This window comes from Medicago truncatula, chromosome 4, assembly GCF_003473485.1.
Source record: "Medicago truncatula cultivar Jemalong A17 chromosome 4, MtrunA17r5.0-ANR, whole genome shotgun sequence".
NCBI classification, from domain to species: Eukaryota; Viridiplantae; Streptophyta; class Magnoliopsida; order Fabales; family Fabaceae; genus Medicago; species Medicago truncatula.
Genome location: NC_053045.1, coordinates 10724888 through 10746968, shown reverse-complemented (window position 1 = coordinate 10746968; position 22081 = coordinate 10724888). Strand labels below are relative to the sequence as shown.

Here is a 22081-nt window from a genome sequence, read left to right as displayed (position 1 = left end):
ACTACATTTAAACCTAATTAAATAAAGCAATCACCACTTTCAAAATCTATCTAAAATCCATTCCACCAAAAAAATCTATATAAAATCTAAAGTATTTTTTTGACTTATCTTTTAATGTTTTTAAGATAAATAATTTATCAAAAAGAAAATAATAATAATTTAATTAGAAAATAAAAATACCCTAGCAAAATATAAAAAAAGATTATAAGTCTGTGTTTGTCAATGCCTCTTCATAATCAAACAAAACAACAAACAAATCGGTAAATCTCATCATCACCGCCGCTTCAACAAACAACAACCCGTTTCTTCCTCATCATCCATTTCCATGGTAATTTCTTCACTCCTTTTTCCTTTCCATTTCGTTTTTAGCTTTTTTTTCCGATCCAATTTTTAGCTTTTTTTTTTTTTTGCTGGTGAATTATTTGTTGAATAATCAGTGCATGCAATATGAATTATAGGTATAACAATAACAATAATATATTTAATTAGTTTGAAAATATGAATCACCGGCACGGATCCACAAACACTGACACATGTCGGACACCAGGACAAGCCTTTTATCAGAAGTGTAGGTACTACAAAGGGGATCAGTGACTTTGGTGGCGGGAAAGTCAATGTGACTTTAGTGAATTTGAGAGAAAGTGAGTCATATATAGGTGACGGATAGACGCAAAGTCATCGTGACTTTCCCACTTTAAAGTTAGTAGATCCGAATTATTCATTCTCAGTTCCATTATCAATGTTTTATCAATCATTTAATTTTATTTTTTGATATTTATTAGTAATTAGCTTTGTAGCATCGACACTTCTGATCTTATTGAAGACGTGTCCGGTGTCCAACACTACACATGTAATTACATTCAATTATGTCATTAGCTCAGATTACTAGTGGTATTGACGTGTCAGTATTGTGTTTTTTTATTTATTGAAATATGATGAGCTTTTTTGACTTTGTGGTTGTTTTTTAATTTGTTTTAGGATTTTGAAACATATAAAAATATGTTGTTAATGGGATAAACTTGAAAAAAAGGGGTTAAGGTCGAGTATAAAACTAGTGTTGATGTGTCGGTGTTATGTCTGGTGTCTGTGCCGTGTGTCTGTGCTTCATAGGAAATTAGTATTCGCTTATTTAAACATGATGAGCTTTTTTGACTTTGTTGTTGTTTTTTAATTTGTATTAGGATTTTGAAACATATAAAAATATGTTAATGGGATAGACTTGAAAAAAAAGGGGTCAAGGTTGTGTATAATATGGAGCTTGATTTGAATCAGGAGCCTTTGGATCATCAAACTAGTACGTCAGCGGGTTCATTTGATTCTATGTTGGAAGAACTTGAATCAGCCGAAGAAAATATACGAAACCGAATCATACACCTTGAAGCAATTACTTCGAGAGCGAGGCAGCGTCGGGGGTTGCCGCCGAGTTCCTCTCGGATTCAGGTAACCAATGTTATAGGAGAAACTGCAACAGCAGGTGATGTTCAAGGCGAAGAACGGAGGGAGGAGCGGAATGATGCTGGTCAGGAGGAAGGGATAGTTGAAAGTGTGAAAGGGGGGAAAAGGAAAAGTTCGCATTTGATAGCAAAAGCTCTAGGGATGGAAGAGATTGATAATGGTAAAGTGGAGGAGAGTAGTGGGAATTTCTTTGATTGTAATATTTGTTTGGATATTGCAAGAGATCCTGTTTTGACATGTTGTGGTCATTTGTTTTGTTGGCCGTGTTTCTATCAGTTATCGTATGCCTATTCAAAAGCGAAGGAATGTCCTGTTTGTAAAGGAGAGGTTACTGAATCGGGTATTATTCCAATATATGGGCATGGAAATGGCGGCGGTGATTGTCAGATGGAAATGAAAGAAGCCGGTTTAAGAGTTCCTCCTCGACCTAAGGCACCTAGAGTTGAGAGTATTAGACAGAAGTTGCTAACCCAAGGAGCATCTTCTTCTTCTATTGTCCAAAGTATTCGGCGGTTTCAGAACCGAATTGGTGGATTTGGAGAGCAAGTTCAGTTAGAAAGCCCTACTAGTACCACACCTGATAGAAACAATGGTTTGCCTGTTCAGTCTCGCACGCAGACCGACAATAATGAACATGGTGGTTCTCAACAGGTTTCAAGGTTGCTAGAGCAAGGAGCTTCTTCGTTTTCGTCACTTTCATCAGCATTAAATTCTGCCATGGATTCTGCTGAAAGATTAGTCCAGGACCTTGAGTCATATATCAATGGTCACAATACAGGAGGAAGCAGAGAGCAAAATCCTCCTGCTGTTACTAGAAATTCAACTTTAGGTGTTGCTGCTACAAACCAGTCAGAGAGTCGTGCTCGAGATGTTGATCTGACCAATTCTGTAGCTGCCGCAGCTTCTGTTTCTCCTTTAAGTAGGAATGTTGATAATGTTGATAATGTTGCTGTTACAGGCTCACAAATTCATACAACTGATAGAAATGTACAGGTTAGTTCGCTAGACCCTTCTTCATCTAGAAGTAGAAGAGGAAATCGCGCTTCAAGACAAGTTTCAAATGAACCAAGAAGAAGAAGAAGACTGCGATGATGGTCTTTTATGTAAGTGGACATGCATTATATTCATCACATGTTCCTCGTTTACATGCATGCATAGTACAATTTGTTTGTCATACACAATTTTTATTCGCTGTCTAAGACAAATATCAAATAACATCTTAGTTATTGACATAAATATATCAAGTTTTATTCAATCGATGTAAGGATATTTGCCTGTTTGGATTGACTTATTTGGGATTATCTACTATCTACTGGTACAAGAACTTGTGAGACTGTTTGATATTGCTTGTGAAAACAACTCATGACATGTTCGTAAGCTGTTTTAGTTTATTTCTATAAGCTCTTTAGGACAGCTTATTAAAAAGCATATAGCTTATATGAAAATAGTTTGACTATACTTTTACTTTTATTCTATAAATAGTTCATACATAAGCACTTATATGATAAGTTAAACTGTTTATCCAAATAGGGCCTGCTAATTGTCAATATCCTCTTATGTTTGTAACAGTATGGTGTCTCACTTGAGTAAGTTCAGGTTATCGGTCATCATACCATCCCTTTACATGTTCTTATTAGATTTATCTTGGTCTTTTGAATATCTAGTTCTGAATCTTTTGGTCAGTATTCAGATTGGGTTTTCCTGCCTCATTTACTCCAGTTGGGGTCATGGCTTGATTACTTGAATACAAGCTGTGGATAAGAGCCTTTAATATTCTATAGCTTATGCACATAAGATTATGTGCATTGCGGGCAGTTGTTGTATTATCGGCATGCAGTTTATCATGATTGCTTCTTATAAAATAGTTTTGTTGAATCTAAAATTACCACTTACATTCTATCTACTGTGGATGTCTCAATCTCTCTTTTGGTTAACGGATTTCAAATTGATATAAAAGCAAAGTTTCAAGCCATACAATATCTGCAACAAACTAGAAGCATGTGTAGTACATAATGAAGCATGCATCTATGCGAAATAAAGACACATTGCTCTGTCGAAACACAATCACACCTAATTAGCTTAACATTAGAGTTATAGACTTTTCTTTCATTCTGTATTTTCTTTCTTATTTCCACTCCTTCTGTATCGGCACAAGGCCGACAGCAACTCGTATGACGATAGAAAAATAACTCATAGTAAATCTAACTAAGTAGAGAGAAAATTAATTTAAAGTGAAGGTGCTTTACTGATTTTTAGAATTTATTGATACCCACTTCTGTTTTTAGTGATCTTTTTGGCGAAACAGCATGGAAACTTATGGCTTATCCAGATATCCTGTTGTTGCTTGTAATAGGGAATCTTGCTCAAGATGTTGTTGCTGTGACCGTTTCTACAGCTGCAGCAGCTTCTGTGTCTCTGTTAAATAGGAATGTTGATAATGTTGCTGTTATAGGCTCAGAAATTCAGACAACGGATAGAAACGTACAGATTAGTCTGTTAGATCCTTCATCAAACGGTAGAAGACGGCATGGTGTTTCAAGACAAGTTTCAAATGAACCAAGAATATTGAGATGATGGTCTTTTATGTTAGGGATTGTGCATTATATTCATCAAAGGTTCCTCGTTTACTTGCATGCATACCTACATTTTGTTGGTCAGCACAATTTCATTCTCAGTCTACAAATTTATCTTAGTTATGTATATATAGCAAATCTTATTCAATAGATGTAAGGATATTTGCATGTTTGGATTGATTTATTTGAGCTTATCTATATGCATAAGCACTTGTGAAACTGTTTGATATAGCTTATGGAAACAGCTTGTGACATGTTCATAGGTTGTTTATGGCTTATTCTCATAAGCTCTTTTGGATAACTTATGAAAACATTTTAAAGCTTATATGAAAACAATGACTTTATACATAATCACTTATATGATACTCAAAAGAACCAAGATACTCCTTACATTCCATCCCATTTTTCTAACACAAGTTGAAGTATTATGTGATAATATCAAATATAAATATAATTCATCAATTTTTGTTAGCTCTCCAAATAAATGAAGGGATCAATAACACTAATTGAACAATTTATATCAATAATATGTAATATGTCGATGATGAATTAAGGGTGAGTCATGCATGTTGCAAGTGGTTAATGAGATTTAATCAAGGTCGAATCAGTTTTTGGGAGCACTAAGTTTAATTTCTCGTTGAAACAACATTGACATACATAAGTATATATACATAGAATTTAGAGGGGGAAAAAAAATACATAGAATGATTTTGGAGAAATGAATCACGATTTTATTAATTGAGTGAATATACATAAGTATATATATACACTGAAAGTTAGAGATAGTTGGCAAATAACCAACTTAATTAAATTCAACTAACTCTCTTCTCTTATTGATTGAAACAAAAAAAAATCCTAACTAATAGCTCTCCAAGTAAATGCTTATATGCAGAGAGGTGTGTCATTCAAGCTTGCACACCTAAAAACTCAAAATATCAATTTTGGGTTCGAATCCAAGTAATCACAAAATATATCCAACTTAACAATTTTGATATTATTCGTTAAGCTATACTTTGCGGACAATTGCTACTGTTGTTGTCATGTTTTGTCTTGGTTAATTTCGTCAAGAATCAACATCACTGCTACGATGAATGCATAGTCAACATTGGGATGCACCCTAACCGTGAGATTATCTTTGCCAAACGCAGCACTTTGAACAGTCTCCTTCTTATGCATCTACAATCAAATAAAATTGCATTTGCAAGATTAAAATTTTAAATAAAAACTTGCTTCTATAAAAAAAAAATATCTTACATTTTTACGGGGTTAAATTTTCACGTAAATTTTACATTGTCAATGTATCACAATCAACTACGAGTGTAACTTTAAAAATGAGAGTGATAAAAATCAAATGTATCTAATGATACGTTTTTGAGTCATTGATGGTATAAAACTTTTTCACACCGACGGTTTATATGAATTAATTCCTTGAACAATGCTATGCTATGAAATAGTAAATAGAAAGGATCATTACCTGGGCAACAATGTGATGAGATTCACCCGCATAAACAACACAAGATCGCTCTAACCAACTTCCTTTGACCTTAAAATCACTAATATCTTCTTTAGCATTACTAGCTAGGAACACATCTAATTTGATCTTTGTTTGAAACATGGTTGATCGCTTTACGCTAAATATCAAATCTTTCACCTCTGTACTTTCACCTCGAAAAGCTTGCCATCTATCATGCCCCGTCATCGCCTGTATAAAAATTTACAAAAAATATTAATCTAACAACTAATTACTAACATTGATATTAAAAAAAATTGACACTGTCATAAAAAATGATCAAAATATGTGGGGAATTGAAGAAATTAGTGTCAAATTACCTTTCGTCGCAGCGTCATGACAACAGATTTTCCAGCTGCATCAAGTAAGAGACTTTGATCATAAAGGGATTTGAGGTTGAAAAAGATTTTGCCATTAAAATCTTTGACTGTGAAATTATCAGTTAATGTTGTGACATTTCTCACAATTGATAGGTCAACTAAATGAGGAACACGATATTGAGGACCAATGATACCACTCTCATAATTTGCTGCAGAAGATTGTACTCTCTTCATGATTCTTTGTTTGAAGATGGTGTTATGCTTATGTATGTATTCTTCTATGGTTCATATATATATATATATATATATAATGGCACTTAAAAAAATACTATATATAATAAAGTGTGTGTATATAATAAAGTAGCATTGTATTTTTGTGCTTTGTTTGCATCCGTGTTTGACATGAAATCAATTTATATGAAATGGTCAATGACAAGTTTAATGGGGGCTATAAAGAAGACTTAAAAAATGTTGAACGTTGAAAATCTTTTTAATGTATGTGTTACTAGACGCTTTCAAAGGTACGTGTGGTGGTGATGATATTTTATTTGACAAATTGACAAATGATGATGTTAGAAGCATCATCGTCCATGACAATAGATGATAAACCAATAGAACAAATTTGCAAGTTCGAAGTTGACCAAGCTTCATTCTTAACAAGTCAATCCACTTCTTAACTTCATTCATCTAGCGTGTGACAAAAATAAATTGATCATTATCTCGAGAAGAAATGCTAACAACATTCACTTTTCAACACTCTCTAATATTCACTCTATTATTGGATGAAATCAATATATGTCCTACCACTTTGTGTGAGTTCAATTTTCAAAACATAGATCCACAATTATTTAAACCAATAAGAGAGTGAATATTAAAAAGGATGTTAAAAAAAGAGTGTTGCTAGAATAACGTGTGTGGTAAGTAGAAATAAGCTCCGAGAAATGTTGGAATCAAATTTAATAATCTCATTCTTAAAGCCCTAATCCTAAGCAAGAATGATGCCATTAAAGACAACTAACAACTCATATGTCGTGTTGGAAGCACAATACTTTCTTCATAAAGCACCGAAGCCAACGAGACTCGTATTACGAATGAGTTGCTTTTATAGCGGCATCAAAACTAAGTATTTAGAATTATCGTATTCATAAGGACTTGTGCGATACTTAAGCCGTTCAACAACGAATATTGTTTTTTTAGTATGGAAGGATAGATTGTTTTTGTATCAGTCTTTGTAGTTAAATAATGAAACTAGAATAGAGAGATATTATTGTCGGGATTAAGTTTGATAACTAATCGTCTAATGACCTTCCTAGATCAATTATATACTCCTCCTATTTCAATTATTCCTTCAACTGTCCCTTATTGTATGTTTTCATGTCTGACAAAGGACACGATATCCGTTATTTTTATTAACTTCCTATGCCTAGCTCAGTTGACAAATACAATGTCATAAAGGTTAGACAATATACGTGATTGTAAACATAACCCGATGTATCACAACTGAAATCCACAAATGCTTCTACCCATGTCCCTTACGGAGAAAGTATATTTCTAGCACTTTCCAAGTCAAGATATCATTTTCGGATTGCATGTTGGAAAAAACATTAAGAAAGGGAATAAAAATATTGATATAATGAAATGTTATTTATAGGCTTATTAGATCGTTTGGTCCATTATTTAATTTCATGTTTTCATTTTGGTCCCACAATTAATAAAAATGGCGTTTTAGTCCCTCACATTTTCCTCCGTTTGCCAAATAAATCCATGACAGTTAACTTTAACCCCCAAATGTCTATGGTGGACCAACATTATAGATGGTCCACCGTACACCTTATTAATTTATTTAATTTTAGCCTTTAGATCATTTTGAAACAAAATAGGCCCTTGGATCATGCAAGACCATTTAATCTTATAATAGACCACAAACACATGATTTTTCTTTCATTTTCTTCATCTTATTCCTTCTATTTCTTCTTCATCTTCATCACCTTCATCCATCTTCATACTCATTTAAACCCAGAAAAATAAAATAAAAAATTAAAACAAAAAAAAAAAAACACACACACACACGACACTTCATCCTTCTATTTCTTTCTTGCAATTCTTCTCCCAAATTTTTCATTTCTCTCCAATTCACATCGCTGGAGGAATAAAAAAATCAAATTTTCTATGTATAATTTTCTTCTTCTTCTTTCCATAAACAATTGCCTTCAATCTCTGTTAAGTTCCATCAATCTCTATATAATTTTTCCTTTCCATAAACAATTGCCATAAAATTGAAAAGAAAAACTTCATTAATTGAAATGGATTGTGAAGTGATGAAAATTGTTGCTACTTTTTTCCCTTCCAATTCTAGTTTGTGTATAGCATTTAAAGCACAGAAAGAAGCAGCTGCACCTTCATTCATGATGATTTTTTTTACAGTTGTTGTTACCCTTCAACAGATTCCACTTTCAGAATCCAACTCAGATATGAAAATCAACCCTAAAATCAACACCAAAATTCAATTTCTTCATCAATGCATCCTAAAATCAAACCCTCCAAATCCCTAACCTTTTTTTTTTCCCAATTTCAATTTCCCCCAAATTTCTTAAGCCCAGAAAATGAAAACAATGAGAGTTAATAGTTAATGATTTGTAGGTTTTAAGAAGTGAACCAAAAGAGGGAGTCTCAAACCGAAAATTAGAAGTGAAAAAGAAACAAGAAGGAAGAAGCAAAAAATAGTGAACAGATGAATAGTGAAGCAATGGAGGGAGGGAGAGAAGTGGTGGTGGTGGAAGAGAGAAGTGGCGGTGGTGAAAAAAAAATTGATTTTTTCTACTGTATGATTTTGATTTGTGATTTTGGGTTTATGGTTTAATAGGGTTTGATTAATTAGAAGAGAAGATGGGATTTTGCAGAGAGGGAAGAGGCAGGTTGAAGATGAGGAACCATAATGCTAGGTTTCTAAAAAAAAATGCTTTTTTATACTTGCCACGTGGGCTACTAACGGAAAAGAGATTTATTTGACGGAAGGGATTTATTTGACAAACGGAGGAAAATATGAGGGACTAAAATGCAATTTTTATTAATTGTGGTACCAAAATGAAAACATGAAATTAAATAAGGGACCAAACGATCTAATAAGCCTAATTTATATATAACCAGCCATATCAAGTATAAGATTCATAACTACTACACCTAATCCCAACAATGGTTAAACATAACCTTACAATAAGAAACAAGAAAAAAAGAGATGTGACATCGAAGCTGATTTCTCGATCTCCTTTGATGTAGCCTTCTCCTTTAGATCACTCTCTCTCCATGCCTATATTTATGAGCTTCTAATATCTGCAACAAATCTTGGGGCAAAGGTATGAAATGATCCCTTCAAAAGAATTCTGGTAAGCGGATTTTTGCTAAGCGAATTTGGATCACCTAGCGAACATAAGATTTCTTTAGATGAAGGGAAATTACATCTTATCAAACAGGTCACTAAAACTGCCTTGGTTCGCTAGGCGAATTGTTTCTCACCTAACAAATCTGTTATTGAAAATTCCCAAAAACTCTCTAGAATTCCTCATTTTAAGCTCTCGCTCTTGCTTGCCTGGCGAATCTTCTTGTCTTGCAACTTTGAAATTTAGTTTGTTTTTTCTTGATACGCTCCTGGCTCGCTTAGCAAATGCGCGCTGACTCAGAATTATTGCTCTTTACCAGTCTTGGTCTTTAAGCTCAAAAACCTACAAAAATTGAAGGAAAATAGGTAAAATGAACTTAACTGGTATTATAAGCATAAGTATATATGTATGATTTCTTGGTTTTCTTGATATTACTTGTAAAACAAGTTAATGCGTATCGTGAATAAATATGTAAAATAACCAAAAATCTGGTACTTATCAATTAGCATAGGAGCTCCCATCAAAATTTATCTTAACAATATCATGGAAGGAGGATGCCATCTCACTAACCGCGGTTCAACAACTTCTTTTTCGACTAAAAGACAGCCACAATAACATCATTTGAGGACTGAATTTGATTGAAACTTTCTAAGAAGACTAAGTTTGATTGTTAAAGAGAAAATTATTTCTTAATCGCCAAAGATGCTAGCAAGTGACTTTGAATTTAATATCGTTTGGAGAAAAAAGGTAACACTACATACCATATACAACAGCCTCCCAAATAAAGAAGTCTCCACTAGTGTTATAATTGAAGATGCTTGTTATCACAAGGTTTGATAATTAGGAAGGATAATAGTGGCTAAATGATGAAATTGTCGATTTCGATTAATAAAAAAAAATCCTTGTGTTGAGTTAAGATATTGATGATGTGCATATAAGGAATGCAATTGCAAAACAGGTCATCAACCATCCAATGACCACAATTCATGTAATTGAACTAAAATGATTAATGAATTCACGAAAGAAAATCACTTGTTTAATTGGTTAAATAATTATTGTCAAAGTTTATTTATTTTCGGCCGAACTCTATAATATTAACGTATCAAAGGTTTCTTAATTACGGGTAGTTATAGGTTTCATCAAAGGTTTTTATAAGCCTTCATTCAACAATGCAGTCCCATACCTGCAATGCCTCATGATCTTTCTCATTCCGATGTGATTCGGTTCGTCTAAAAGCTCTCAAAAGCTCATGCCTTGTGCATCCGCGACCACTCCCCACCCTCGTCAGCCTTGAGTGTTACACCACGTTTGGTAGTCCAACCTCTTATACTAAATACAACCTCTATTGGTAGAAACCATGTGATGTAAGAACCACATGAAATCAAGTAAGGTAAGAATCACACGCTAAACCAAATAATTGAATTCAAAAGGTTAATGAACTTTTCCAAAAAACAACTTGTTCAAGAGAATCCGAATTTGATTTTTAAATTAAACTATTCTTGTCTGACTTTATTTTTTTTTTCGGCCGAACTCTAGGATATCAGATTCATTCCCCTGAGAAGTCAAAGGGTTAAAGTAAAAAAAAAAAAAAAAAAAAATATGGCGCGCGAAATCTTAACTTCCCTTATATTGCTTGAAATCACAACACGTAGTTTCCTTCCTCTCATTTCGCATCCTTTCCTCATTCATCATTCATCTGCAATTTTTCATACTTTCTCCGATCAACCCTAATCCCCTTTTTCACAAAACTAATTCCATAATCTCATGCATGTGAACCAAAAATTTTCAGATCCATGCCACCAATTCGATTTCTATGAACTTTGAAGCTTAATTTTATCAAGATTATTATTGAAGGTTTAATAACTTTGTTGTGAGATTGCAAAGTGATTATAAAAAGATCAAGGATCTTTATGATTGATGCCATTGTTGTTCGTTGATTTTGGTATTGGGAAAATTCCATACCATTTTTTGAGATGGAATGGAAAATCCAGCTAGTTATGGGAATCATGAGATTGAACAAGTTAGTTTCATCAAAGGTTTCTTAATTACTGGTACTTATAGTTATACATGTCTATTATGTGTGTGAAAATCACTTAGATTGATTGTAACAGATTTAATTGATATAGCAATAAAATGAGATTATTATGTATTTTTTTCTGGAATTTTTGGTATTTTAATGATTGTAGTTTAAAATGCCAGATTAGGGTTTTATCATGTTGTAATCTACAAAGCACAGACACGGGACACGACACTGACACCGTCACGGATAAAAATCTTGAAAAAATGACATAATTCAATGTAATCACAAGTGTCAGTATAGTGTCGGACACGCCTTCAGTTAGAAGTGTTGATGCAACAGAGGTTGTAATTAATAAGGATGTGCGTATATTTGTTGGTAATCTGAGACAAATCTATATCCTTGTTTTCTTTATGATTGATGTAGTAATCTGAGAGTATTAAACTGATGGCTTAGTTTGTATATGGCGGTTCTTAGAGCTCTTTTTGTGTATAGATTTTTAGATTACCCCTCTGTGTACTTTGTTAATAATATTTTGATCTTTTTCGAAAATATCACAAGTGAATGATCCTCTATAGCACCGACACTTCTAATCAATGGCATGTCCGGTGTCCACGCATGTCTTTGTCCGACAAGACACCGGAAAATGTGATTACATTCAATTATGCCATTTTCTTAAATTACTACCGGTGTTGACATGTCAGTGTTAGTGCTTCATAGGGTGAATCTATAAAGATATGATTTATGATAAAACACTATAGTGTCATTTGATCCATGGAGCTGATTCTATCTAATGGGATAAGACTTGGTTGCTCTTGTTGTTTGTAGACACACATTGTTTAAAGAAAGGCATTCTGTTATTTAATAAATGGGGGAAAGGAAAGCCAAAATTTTGCAAATTCAGAAGACTATCACTGCGAGATTTCACCAAAACATTAAATTCACGTTACAACATTAGATATTATTAGTTCCTCCTCTAGAGTAGATATATGCACAAAGATGGTTTTAAACTGCGGTTGTGGTTACGCTGCAAACCTTTATATTGCGGTAAAATACAGGCAAATGTGGCGGATGCAGCCAAAATTGTGGTTTTGATGTCATTACGTAGACCTCAGAACCATTATACTGTGGCTGCAATTGCGGTTGAAGACCGCAATTTTAAACTAAATGTCGAGTATATGATATCTCTGTATGCACAATTATAGGTTTAATGTCTTTACTAGGATGAGACAGTTCAACTTTCTCATACAAAAGAAACTAATCCTAATAATTTGATTTTCGGTCTTAGGATTCTGGCTATATATATATGGTCATATTAACAAACTCTTAAAGACATCTTATGCTTGTTGTAACAACTTTGCAGGTTTTCTTCAGATGAAATTTGCTACCAGAAACAGATTATCTTTCATTTTCACTTGTTTATAATAACAGGGTATGGTTGCTTGATTGGGTAAGAAAACAAATTGACTTCCATAATGTATTTATAAATATTGAATTTGGTTTGAAGAAAGAAAATTAATTGACAAATGCATTTGTTGTATTTTCCATTTATGAATAGAAGTAGAGAGTGAGAAATGTCAATATATTCATGGACTTTCTCTCTTTAACGCTATTATTTGGTTAAATCCCACATAACATAGTATTGAAAAGAGAATTTTAAATCGTAAATGCTGTATAACACTTGACTTTTCATTTTTCTCTCTTTGCACTTAAATGTTGGTTTCCAAGTATATAGTTTATGTCAAATTTCAATTAAGTTTGTGTGGTGTTTAGGGTCAAATATGTAAAAATCTTGATCCTAATAACTCCAGGAATGTTTTTGAAATTATTTCAATTGAATGAGTGAATACGTAACTGGTGATTACTTTTACTCAGTTTGTTAAAATTTTGCATTTGTATGAATCCATGCTATGAAATGCGAACTTTCTAATTAGTTAATGTTTTGTATAATCAGGGACTGTGCATCACAGATACTTGTTTACACATCTATATTTGTCCTTATTCAGAATGGTCATCCTTTAGATGAAGAACTACAGTTAACTTTGGGCATTGTTCCTGGTAGGCAGACTCAGATGCGAGGTTGGAACTTGCAAATATGCAACCAAGAGCAAGTGCTGTAGACGTTATCCGTTTTAGCGCATCTAGTACACCTAGCAATTCAAGTGGAGGATCTGAAGCAGATGATATTGAGTCAAAAGGTGATGTTTACATATGGGGAGAGGTTTTTGCAGATGGATTTCCTTCAAAGACAGATGTGTTGACCCCTAGGCTGTTAGAGTCAACTGTTGTTCTTGATGTTCGTGACATTGTGTCCGGTACACATCATCTTGCTATAGTAAGCAGAGAAGGAAAGGTTTTTACTTGGGGTGAAGAATCTGGGGGAAGACTTGGTCATGGAATTGATAAAGATTTTGGTAAGCCTCATCTAGTTGAGTTTCCTGATGTTGTTACTTTGGATATTGTTGCATGCGGAGAATTTCATACAAGTGCCGTGTCTAAATGCGATAATTTTTTTACATGGGGTGATGGTACACATAATGTTGGACTTCTTGGACATGGTAATGAGATTAGTCACTGGATACCAAAGAGTGTCAACGGCTTTTTAGATGGACTTCGTGTCGTATCTGTTGCATGTGGATCATGGCATTCAGCATTGGCAACGTCAAATGGAAAATTGTTTACATTTGGTGATGGAACATTTGGTGTTTTGGGCCATGGTGATCAAGAGAGTGTAATGTATCCGAAGGAAGTACAGTTATTAAGTGGACTCAAGACAGTTAAGGTTGCTTGCGGAGTATGGCACACTGCAGCTATTATCGAGGTTGCTTTTCAATCTGGTTCAAATGCTTCATCATGGAAGCTTTTCACATGGGGTGACGGTGACAAATTTCGTTTAGGCCATGGAAACAAAGATATGTACCTGAAACCAACGCGTGTTTCACCCCTTATTGAATATAATTTCCAGCAGATAGCATGTGGACACACTATGACTGTTGCTCTCACTACATCTGGTCATGTATTTACAATGGGAAGCACGGAAAATGGTCAATTAGGAAATCCAAATGCTGCTGGAAAAGTACCTACTTTAGTTCAAGATAAGTTGCTTGGGGAATTTATTGAGGAAATATCATGTGGAGCACATCATGTTGCCGCTGTGACATCAAGAAGCGAATTATATACATGGGGAAAAGGTTCTAATGGAAGACTAGGACATGGTGACACAGACGATAGAAAATCTCCTACACTTGTGCTAGCCTTGAAAGATAGGCATTTGAAAAATATCTCATGTGGTTCAAACTTCACATCTTGTGTATGTAACCAAAAATACGTCAGTGGAACCGACCAGTCTGTTTGCTTTGGTTGTAGACAACCATTTGGTTTAACAAGAATACGGCACAATTGTAATAACTGTGGATTGGTTTTCTGTCATAATTGTAGTTCTAAAAAGGCAATCAAAGCTGCAATGGCTCCAACATTAGATAAACCTCATCGTGTGTGTGATACCTGTTATACTAAGCTTAAAGTTGTTGACACCAATGATCCTTCCAAGTTTAATGGAAAAGCTGTTCCTTCACATTGTTCCACAACTGCTTATGAAAGATTAGACCAAGGTATTATAAGGTCTAAAAGAACTCTCTTTTCTTCTACTACTGAACCAGTGAAATACCTTGAAATTAGGAATCATAAGCCTGGAACTGAACATGATTGTACTTCTTTTGTAAGAGCTTCTTTAGTTCCGTCTCTTTTGCAATTGAAAGATATCACATTTCCAAGTTCACTGAGTTCTATTCCTAGTGTTGCAAAGCCTTCTACACCCCCTAGTTCATCACAAAGTTCCACATCACCAAACAGATCAAGCCCTTCTCCACCCCTTATCAATCCAAGATTTTCTGGTGGTATTGTCAATAGTTTGAGAAGGACTAATGATGTTCTGAACCAACGAGTCTCGGATTTGCAGAGCCAAGTAAGTTTATTGCCGTTGTAAAATAGCAATGACACCCTATGTCATTCAAGAAATGTTCTTTGAACATGAATCTCGGACACCTGAATTCGACAACATTTTAGATGGTTAAAGCAGTTCAATGAATGAATGAATGAATGGTTTATGGATGGATCAATATTGAATAACACATTAACCATCAATTGAATTTAATTAACCATATATTTGAACCTTATTAACCATAGTTTCAGTTGTTTGTTCCAACTACATGTAGATTTGAACACTTGAAAATCAAAGTTAATCAAGGTAACACTTGATGTATCTATTAACCAAGTCTAATCCCTTATTAACAACATATAAGAACTGCATTAACCATTTAAAAAAGATGTTGAATTTAGATGCACCAAATAGATGTTCGAACATTTCTTTAGTTTTTAACGTTGGTTAAACCTAGTGTCCGCATTAACAAGTTAATACATATTTGTTTGTTTAGATTCGAAGTTTGGAGCAGAAAAGTGAAATGAGAGATGTGGAAATTCAGAAACTTCAGAAAAAAGCTACTGAAGCCATTGCCATGGTTGCAGTGGAATCTTCTAGTCATACAGAAGCAAAAGAGTTTATTGAATCTACAAAACATCAGGTATCTTAAATAGACATTGCTCAAATTATTGAATTAATTGTAAGAAATTAATGTAAATGGAATCTGAAATCATGTCGTAAGATATGTGGGTTGACTCGAATATATAAATCACCAGTAGTAAAGATCTCGTGCAAGAGCATGCAATTATGGGAAACAGATGTGAGAAATTCTACCATGTGTCATTAGGGGAACACTTTTCTTAGAATGTATAAAAGATAGAAGATAGATAGGTAGCCTGCACCTTGCACTTGAGGCACAAGATTAAATTTCTAGTACAGTATTGACTGGTATCAAAGAGATTTCGACTAACTAGATAGGAGTTTTGTCTTAGCCACAATGTCTCAATGAACTCGTTCAAGCTTTGTTTGCATATTTTGCGAAAATGCTTTAGAACAAGATAACAATATTGTTAAAAATATTGAGTCTTATTTTTGGTGACAAAAATATTGAGTCAACACCTTGTAGTTTAAATAATTTCTCCTCAACTTACTATTAAGGGTACACTGCATTGTCCTTTCCCGAGGTCTTTAAATAACACTCACACCCCCTCTAATTTTGGAAAAACACAAACCTCGCTGGTCTTCATTTTGTTTAGGAAAATTTAGAGACATGAAATAACTGAACGAAGTGTTATATTTGTACAGCCAATTGAATCCACCAGCTGTATGAGAGAGTTTATGAATAAATGAGCTTATGAGCAATTATGGGGAAGCTAAAGTTGGATGGATATTCAGGTGAGAGTAATTATTGTGAGAGAACATGGCAGTTATGATTTGATCAACCACTGGACTGTAGGCCTAAATTGCTTGACCTAATTTCTGAGTTTGACAGATTGATGCATTAGTTCTTATGTCAGAAATAGTGTTGGAATCCTGTTGAAAGATTATATATAGAGTTATCGAGTGAAAGATTTATGTATCAATTAGAAATTATGGGGCAACTAAGAATGATTGCTTCCCCGTTTAACAAAGCTCTAACGTGCGTGGTTTTAAATATCGGTTGCGATAATGGTTGTAGTTGGGTCTTGATCTTTAATATTGCGGGCACCATCAAAAACTTTTATGTCGCAGTCCAGATCGAACTCCTTTAAGTAGAAAGGAATATGTGTCGGTTAGAGAAATATGTAACAGATATTAATTTTCCTTTAAAAAAATTAGAGGGGTGTGAGTGCAATTTAAAAAGACCTTATGGAAGAGACCTTAGGAAGGACGGTGCAATTTTTCCTTATATTTTAATGAGTGACATAAACTTAATGATAAACTGAATGGGAAAAAAATAAAAGAAGATGGATTTCATAAAGAAAAAAAATATAATGAATAAGGATTTTTTGTTCCTTGTCTTAAATAGCTAGACTTATCTTTTATTTTATTCAGTTGAAGGAAATGACTGAGAAGCTACCGGCAGATATTCCGGAAAGTAATATGTTGAGTACTATCCAAACTCGAGTTGAAGATTTTCTAAAAGAATTTTCGGAATCTGAATTAGAAAATATCGGACCAGCAGATAATATGTTGAGTACTATCCAAACTCGAGTTGACAAATCTGCCGCAGATAATGACTCGTCTAAATTAGAAAATATCGGACCAGCAGAACATGCTGTCATTGTAGGAGCTGATTCTTGTCTAGGTCAATCAAAGTTAGAGGTTTTGCAACATGCAATTGATATATCTACCTCAAATAGTGGCAATTTTGAACTAGAAGATCGTAGAATAGAAAGCAATGCTAATGTTGTAGGAGTTGACCATTGTCAAAATGAAGGAAATTTTGTTGAAGAAATTAATAAACCAACGTTGGAGTCTGAGCAACGTAATTCAACTGATACAACTATCTCAGATAGTGAGACTTCTAAACCGCAAGAGCACATGCATGAAAAAATTGATGAGACTGCAAAAGTTGATCAATCTGAGTCTGAACAAAATGTTCGTCAAGAAACTAATGGATCGTGTAAATTTAGTGTTGGAGAAGAGGTGCCACCCCAAAACTCCGAAAATAGTTCAACATCACTGGAGTCTGAGCAACGTAATTCAACCGATACAACTATCTCAGATAGTGAGATTTCTAAACCTCAAGAGCACATACCTGAAAAAATTGATGAGACTGCAAGAGTTGATCAATCTGAGTCTGAAAAAAATATTCGTCAAGAAAGTAATGGATCGTGTGAATTTAGTGTTGGAGAAGAGGTGTCACCCCAAAACTCCGAAAATAGTTCAACATCGCTGGACAGTTCAAGACATGAGAGACCGCCAGAAACACAATTCTTTGAAAAATTTCAATCTGGTGTTTATGCGTTGCTCACGCTACGGGCTGATGGAATCAAAATATTTAAAAGAGTTAAATTCAGGTGAGTTATATTTCTCCATTTCTGTTTATGATTGTTGGTATATGCGCATGTATCTCAGTCAAGGGATATTATATTAATTACTCTGTCCTTTCTTGAAATATTTGACAATTTTTAAATAATCTTAAATACAGTTTTAGCGTTTCTAATTACTCAAATTCACAACTTTAGCTCCCCTATTTATTTTTCATGAATTTAATTTTCAAATGTATTATTTTTAACAGTTTTGTCTCTACACTGTTTTAATTGAACTTTTGATTTCTAATTTCTTGCATTTTAGAACTTTTGGCTCCCCACAATTGGAGACCAAAAGATCCAAAAAGACTGCAATATTGAAGGATCAAAAGTGTAATTATAATGGTGCAGGGATCAAATTCTCCAAAAATAATATTTGTGGGACAAGATTGGTAAAAATAGAATAAAATAGGGGACCAAATTAGTAAATTTGAAAAATAAGGGGCCAAAAGTGTATGCAAGTCTTTTAAATATGTTCTTCAACTAAAAATGTTTGTTATTAGGTTCTTGAACTAGTCAATATTTTGTAACTGGTTCTCTAAAATTTTGAATCACTTGTTTTTTTTTTTACGAAATAAATACTTTGTCGCTAGGTCCCTAAAATTTTAAATAGGAATCGGGTTTTTCAACTTCAGAGATTCAGTTATAACATTTTTTGTGACTTTGGATACACTATAATGGCATGATTCATGTAGCTGGTCCTATAGTTGTGTTCTCTAGATACTTTTTAATTGACTTTTATTCGGTCTTTTTTACCTTTCTTATTTCTATTTCTCTCTAAATATTATATTTATTCATCGTTTGAATGCAGTAAGAGAAGGTTCACTGACACTCAAGCAGAAGAATGGTGGAGGCAAAACAAAGGTAGGGTTCTTAGGAAATACTGTCCAGTACATCAAAATAATAATGGATCATGTAACATTACACCAAATGTTAAAGAAAATATTGAGTCATTGCCTTCCTAAACTTAAAATTTTCCTATGAGCATCACCAAAGTTTGATGAAATGATTTCACATAGAAGGATCATCAATGTAGTGTGGATAGAAAGGTAGCTTTAATTTAGGAAGTTTAATTGAGAACGTGTAGATATTTTACAACACAATATGCATATAACCAATGTATCAATGAGGATAGGAATTGTAGTCGTAGAAGGAGTTGATTTATATGAAGGAAAATTAGCATTACTTTGATTTTTTTTTTGTCTATCAAAGAATACTACATATGGTGTGATACTTGTGTGCGTGTATAATATCAAATGTGTTGGTAACCTTAACTTAAATATTATGGAATGTTTCTTTTCCCATCCTATAAGCTTCTCTCATGTCCTATTCAGTTCGGATTTATGCAGTTCGGATTCTAAAATCCAAACTGCATAAAAATCCCATAAAACCTCCAAATTTTGGATTTTAGAATCTGAATAGGGTGCGCGAGAAGCTCATAGAATGGGAAAAATAATGGTCAATATTATGTGGTAACAGCCCCGAGCTTGGGCCCTTTTCCACAGGTTTGGGCTTGCGGGTTTTTTCCCCTGCAGCTTGATCGCAAACCCAGACAGTGATGTTGCCTTGTGGGCGACATATTCGGGATGTTTTGAGATTTTATATTCTGTCATTACTTGAAGTTAAAATTTGTTGCATTTTGTTTTCAAAATGTCTTTGAATAAAGAAATATGGTTGAGGCTTTTTTTTATTCTATTTACCATTTTTATAAGCTAATATTGATTGGTGAGTCAGTGTTATGTTAATTTCCATGGTTCAATTCCATACCTCCTACTTCAAGGGTGCATGAGTTATGTAACTTTTAAAATTGTTAGGTAGCTTGATTGATGAATGAATTGAAAGGACATCGAAGAAGTTTTAAAAAGATCCAAGTTTCAAACTCTTAAAACTATTATAATAATTTACTAAAAGTTTTCTATAAAAAACATTGTAGTTAATAGATATTATTTTGCCATATAAATAAATAAATTTGATTAATAATTTTTTTAATGCATAAAGATAACCTTAACCAACATATAATAAAACGAAAAACAAAATTAGTAGAATTTGCTACCATAATTGCAATAGAGCAGCAATGTAGTGTTTTACGAGGTTTAAATAAGGTCAAACTGTTTGAGAAATCCTAAGTTCAATTTTCAACTATAATAATCTTTGATTAAATTTTAGAGTAAATTACACTCCCCTCCCCTCAAAGATGCTTGAATTACACTCCCCTCCCCTCTTAAGTTTAAATGTCAATGATAATTAAATTTAAATATATTGCTATTGATTTTATAAATTAGAGTATAAAATTAACTTTTAAATAATCATGCTTTGATGATTTTAGTAATTTTTCACATATTTTAATTTTGTTTTGGGTTGTTTCATATTTTATAATAGGGTTTAAAACTACATGTTAATGAAATTGTGAATAAAAAATAGGAAAAAATATGTATTCAATTTTTTATTATATTAAAATAGACCCGCAATACTATTTTTTTTAAGTGTGATAAATTATTATTTTTTGCTAGATTATTAGAAATAATAAAAAAGAATATTGAGGGAGTAAAGTGTAGATTTTAACATAAGAGGGGAGGGGGATGTAATTCAAGCTTCTCTTAGGAGAGGGGAGTGAAATTTTTTCTAATATGTTTTGAATAAGAGGGGAGGGAAGTGTATATTTTAACTTAAAAAGGGAGGAGAGTGTAATTCAAACATCTTTGAGGGGAGGGGAGTGTAATTTACTCTAAATTTTATAAATAACATAAGATTATCATGATGATCTATTTTCTTAGCAACCAGAGATCTGAAAGAATAATCTATTTATTTTCTTAGCAACAAGAGATCTGAAAGATAATAAAATCCGTGAATCATTAAAAGGTTTTGTCGTGTAGAGTAATACTTACTTGAGCTTAAATCCAAATAAAAAATTTGAACACACGACTAAAAAAAAATAAAAAATGTCTATTGGTGGCACTAAATAATTTTTATTTAAATTTTGTTTATGTGAGTGTGTCTAAATAGTATTGTTTTGGGCTCTCTCTTATGAAAAACTTTTTCCCTAAAGTTTAATGCTAAAAAGTTTAATTTATACTTCATCTAGTCACTATTATAGATTTTTTTTTTTTGTCAAAAGAAAATTGTTTTTAATTCATTGAAAAAATAATATACCTGGTCTATTATAAAAACTAGATATATCATTTATTAAATGAATTTAAAAAATGATTTTTTTTATAATAATAATCGGAGGAAATAATACACTATAAAGTTCAAAACATACAATTTAATAATATGTTACTACGTTATTTAATGAGTTAAAATACATGACTTCTTATATCTCATACATAGGGATGTGTTTGGCCCTACTTTTTTTAGGTCTAAAAATCACTTTTAGAATAAAGTTGAAAATTAAAACTTTGAAGTTGAAGTTAAAGTTGTTTGGTATTTGTTGTTTTTTTCAACTTAATTAGTACTTTTAAGTTAAAATTTGTTTGGCAAAATACTTTTAAAAGAGCTTTGAAATTTTATTACAATTATCATATATAAAATAAAAGACATTTTTTTTTATAAAAAATTAAATTTTATAAAGACCTGATTTTTTTTTTTTTTTTACCAAATGAAAATTTATAAATTATTATGTAAAACATTATCATAAATTAAATTGAAAGACTTTGGAAATAATTCAATATTAGAATATAAAGATGGTAAACAATGACATTACCAAATGAAAATAAATATAAAGTAAAGTTGCATAAATATCAATACAAAATTCCCAACCAAAAGCAAAATACCAAATGCCAAATAACAAAAGTATTAAAGATAAAGCATATAGCAAAATCTAAACATCAAGCATGAATGCAAATATACTAGAAAACCCAACGTCAATCTTAACCTAAATATTAAATGGTTTCTTATCA

At 32.9% G+C, this 22081-nt stretch overlaps 3 protein-coding genes across 5 annotated transcripts; 2 read left to right on the top strand and 1 right to left on the bottom strand.

Moving 5' to 3' along the window:
- The first annotated feature begins 180 nt into the window (after positions 1–180).
- LOC11432860 (uncharacterized) lies at positions 181–4353 on the top strand. 2 transcript variants are annotated; one of them, XM_013599741.3, is made up of 3 exons: positions 181–328; positions 1273–2558; positions 3809–4353. In XM_013599741.3, exons 1-2 carry the CDS (start codon positions 326–328, stop codon positions 2545–2547), a joined length of 1278 nt encoding a protein of 425 aa, XP_013455195.1. In that variant the 5' UTR covers positions 181–325; the 3' UTR covers positions 2548–2558; positions 3809–4353. The 2 variants fall into 2 exon arrangements, with proteins under 2 accessions (XP_013455195.1, XP_003605354.2); XM_003605306.4 differs by having other exon boundaries at positions 190–328; positions 1182–2558.
- Positions 4354–4746: 393 nt separating this feature from the next.
- Positions 4747–6152, bottom strand: LOC11424511 (protein LURP-one-related 15). The gene is made up of 3 exons (XM_003605305.4): positions 5859–6152; positions 5503–5730; positions 4747–5204 (listed from the first exon to the last, which is right to left on the bottom strand). The coding sequence occupies exons 1-3, from the start codon at positions 6090–6092 to the stop codon at positions 5067–5069; spliced, it is 600 nt and encodes a 199-aa protein (XP_003605353.1). The 5' UTR covers positions 6093–6152; the 3' UTR covers positions 4747–5066.
- A 4691-nt stretch (positions 6153–10843) lies between these two features.
- On the top strand, positions 10844–19370 carry LOC11425711 (PH, RCC1 and FYVE domains-containing protein 1). Of its 2 annotated transcripts, none has more exons than XM_003605303.4 (6): positions 10844–11255; positions 12616–12702; positions 13207–15216; positions 15686–15832; positions 17206–18173; positions 18997–19370. In XM_003605303.4, exons 3-6 carry the CDS (start codon positions 13348–13350, stop codon positions 19148–19150), a joined length of 3138 nt encoding a protein of 1045 aa, XP_003605351.2. In that variant the 5' UTR covers positions 10844–11255; positions 12616–12702; positions 13207–13347; the 3' UTR covers positions 19151–19370. The 2 variants fall into 2 exon arrangements, with proteins under 2 accessions (XP_003605351.2, XP_024637041.1); XM_024781273.2 differs by having other exon boundaries at positions 10844–11286.
- Positions 19371–22081: the final 2711 nt, after the last annotated feature.

Excerpts from the sequence above, each read along its gene's own strand:
- LOC11432860 (XM_003605306.4), top strand. The coding sequence starts at position 1,252 with ATGGAGCTTGATTTGAATCAGGAGCCTTTGGATCATCAAACTAGTACG.
- LOC11424511 (XM_003605305.4), bottom strand. The coding sequence starts at position 6,092 with ATGAAGAGAGTACAATCTTCTGCAGCAAATTATGAGAGTGGTATCATT. Across the intron at positions 5,731-5,858 it reads TCATGACGCTGCGACGAAAG|GCGATGACGGGGCATGATAG; the intron begins GTAATTTGACAC and ends ATTTTTATACAG. Across the intron at positions 5,205-5,502 it reads CTCATCACATTGTTGCCCAG|ATGCATAAGAAGGAGACTGT; the intron begins GTAATGATCCTT and ends ATTTGATTGTAG.
- LOC11425711 (XM_003605303.4), top strand. The coding sequence starts at position 13,348 with ATGCAACCAAGAGCAAGTGCTGTAGACGTTATCCGTTTTAGCGCATCT. Across the intron at positions 15,217-15,685 it reads TCTCGGATTTGCAGAGCCAA|ATTCGAAGTTTGGAGCAGAA; the intron begins GTAAGTTTATTG and ends TTGTTTGTTTAG. Across the intron at positions 15,833-17,205 it reads TTGAATCTACAAAACATCAG|TTGAAGGAAATGACTGAGAA; the intron begins GTATCTTAAATA and ends TATTTTATTCAG.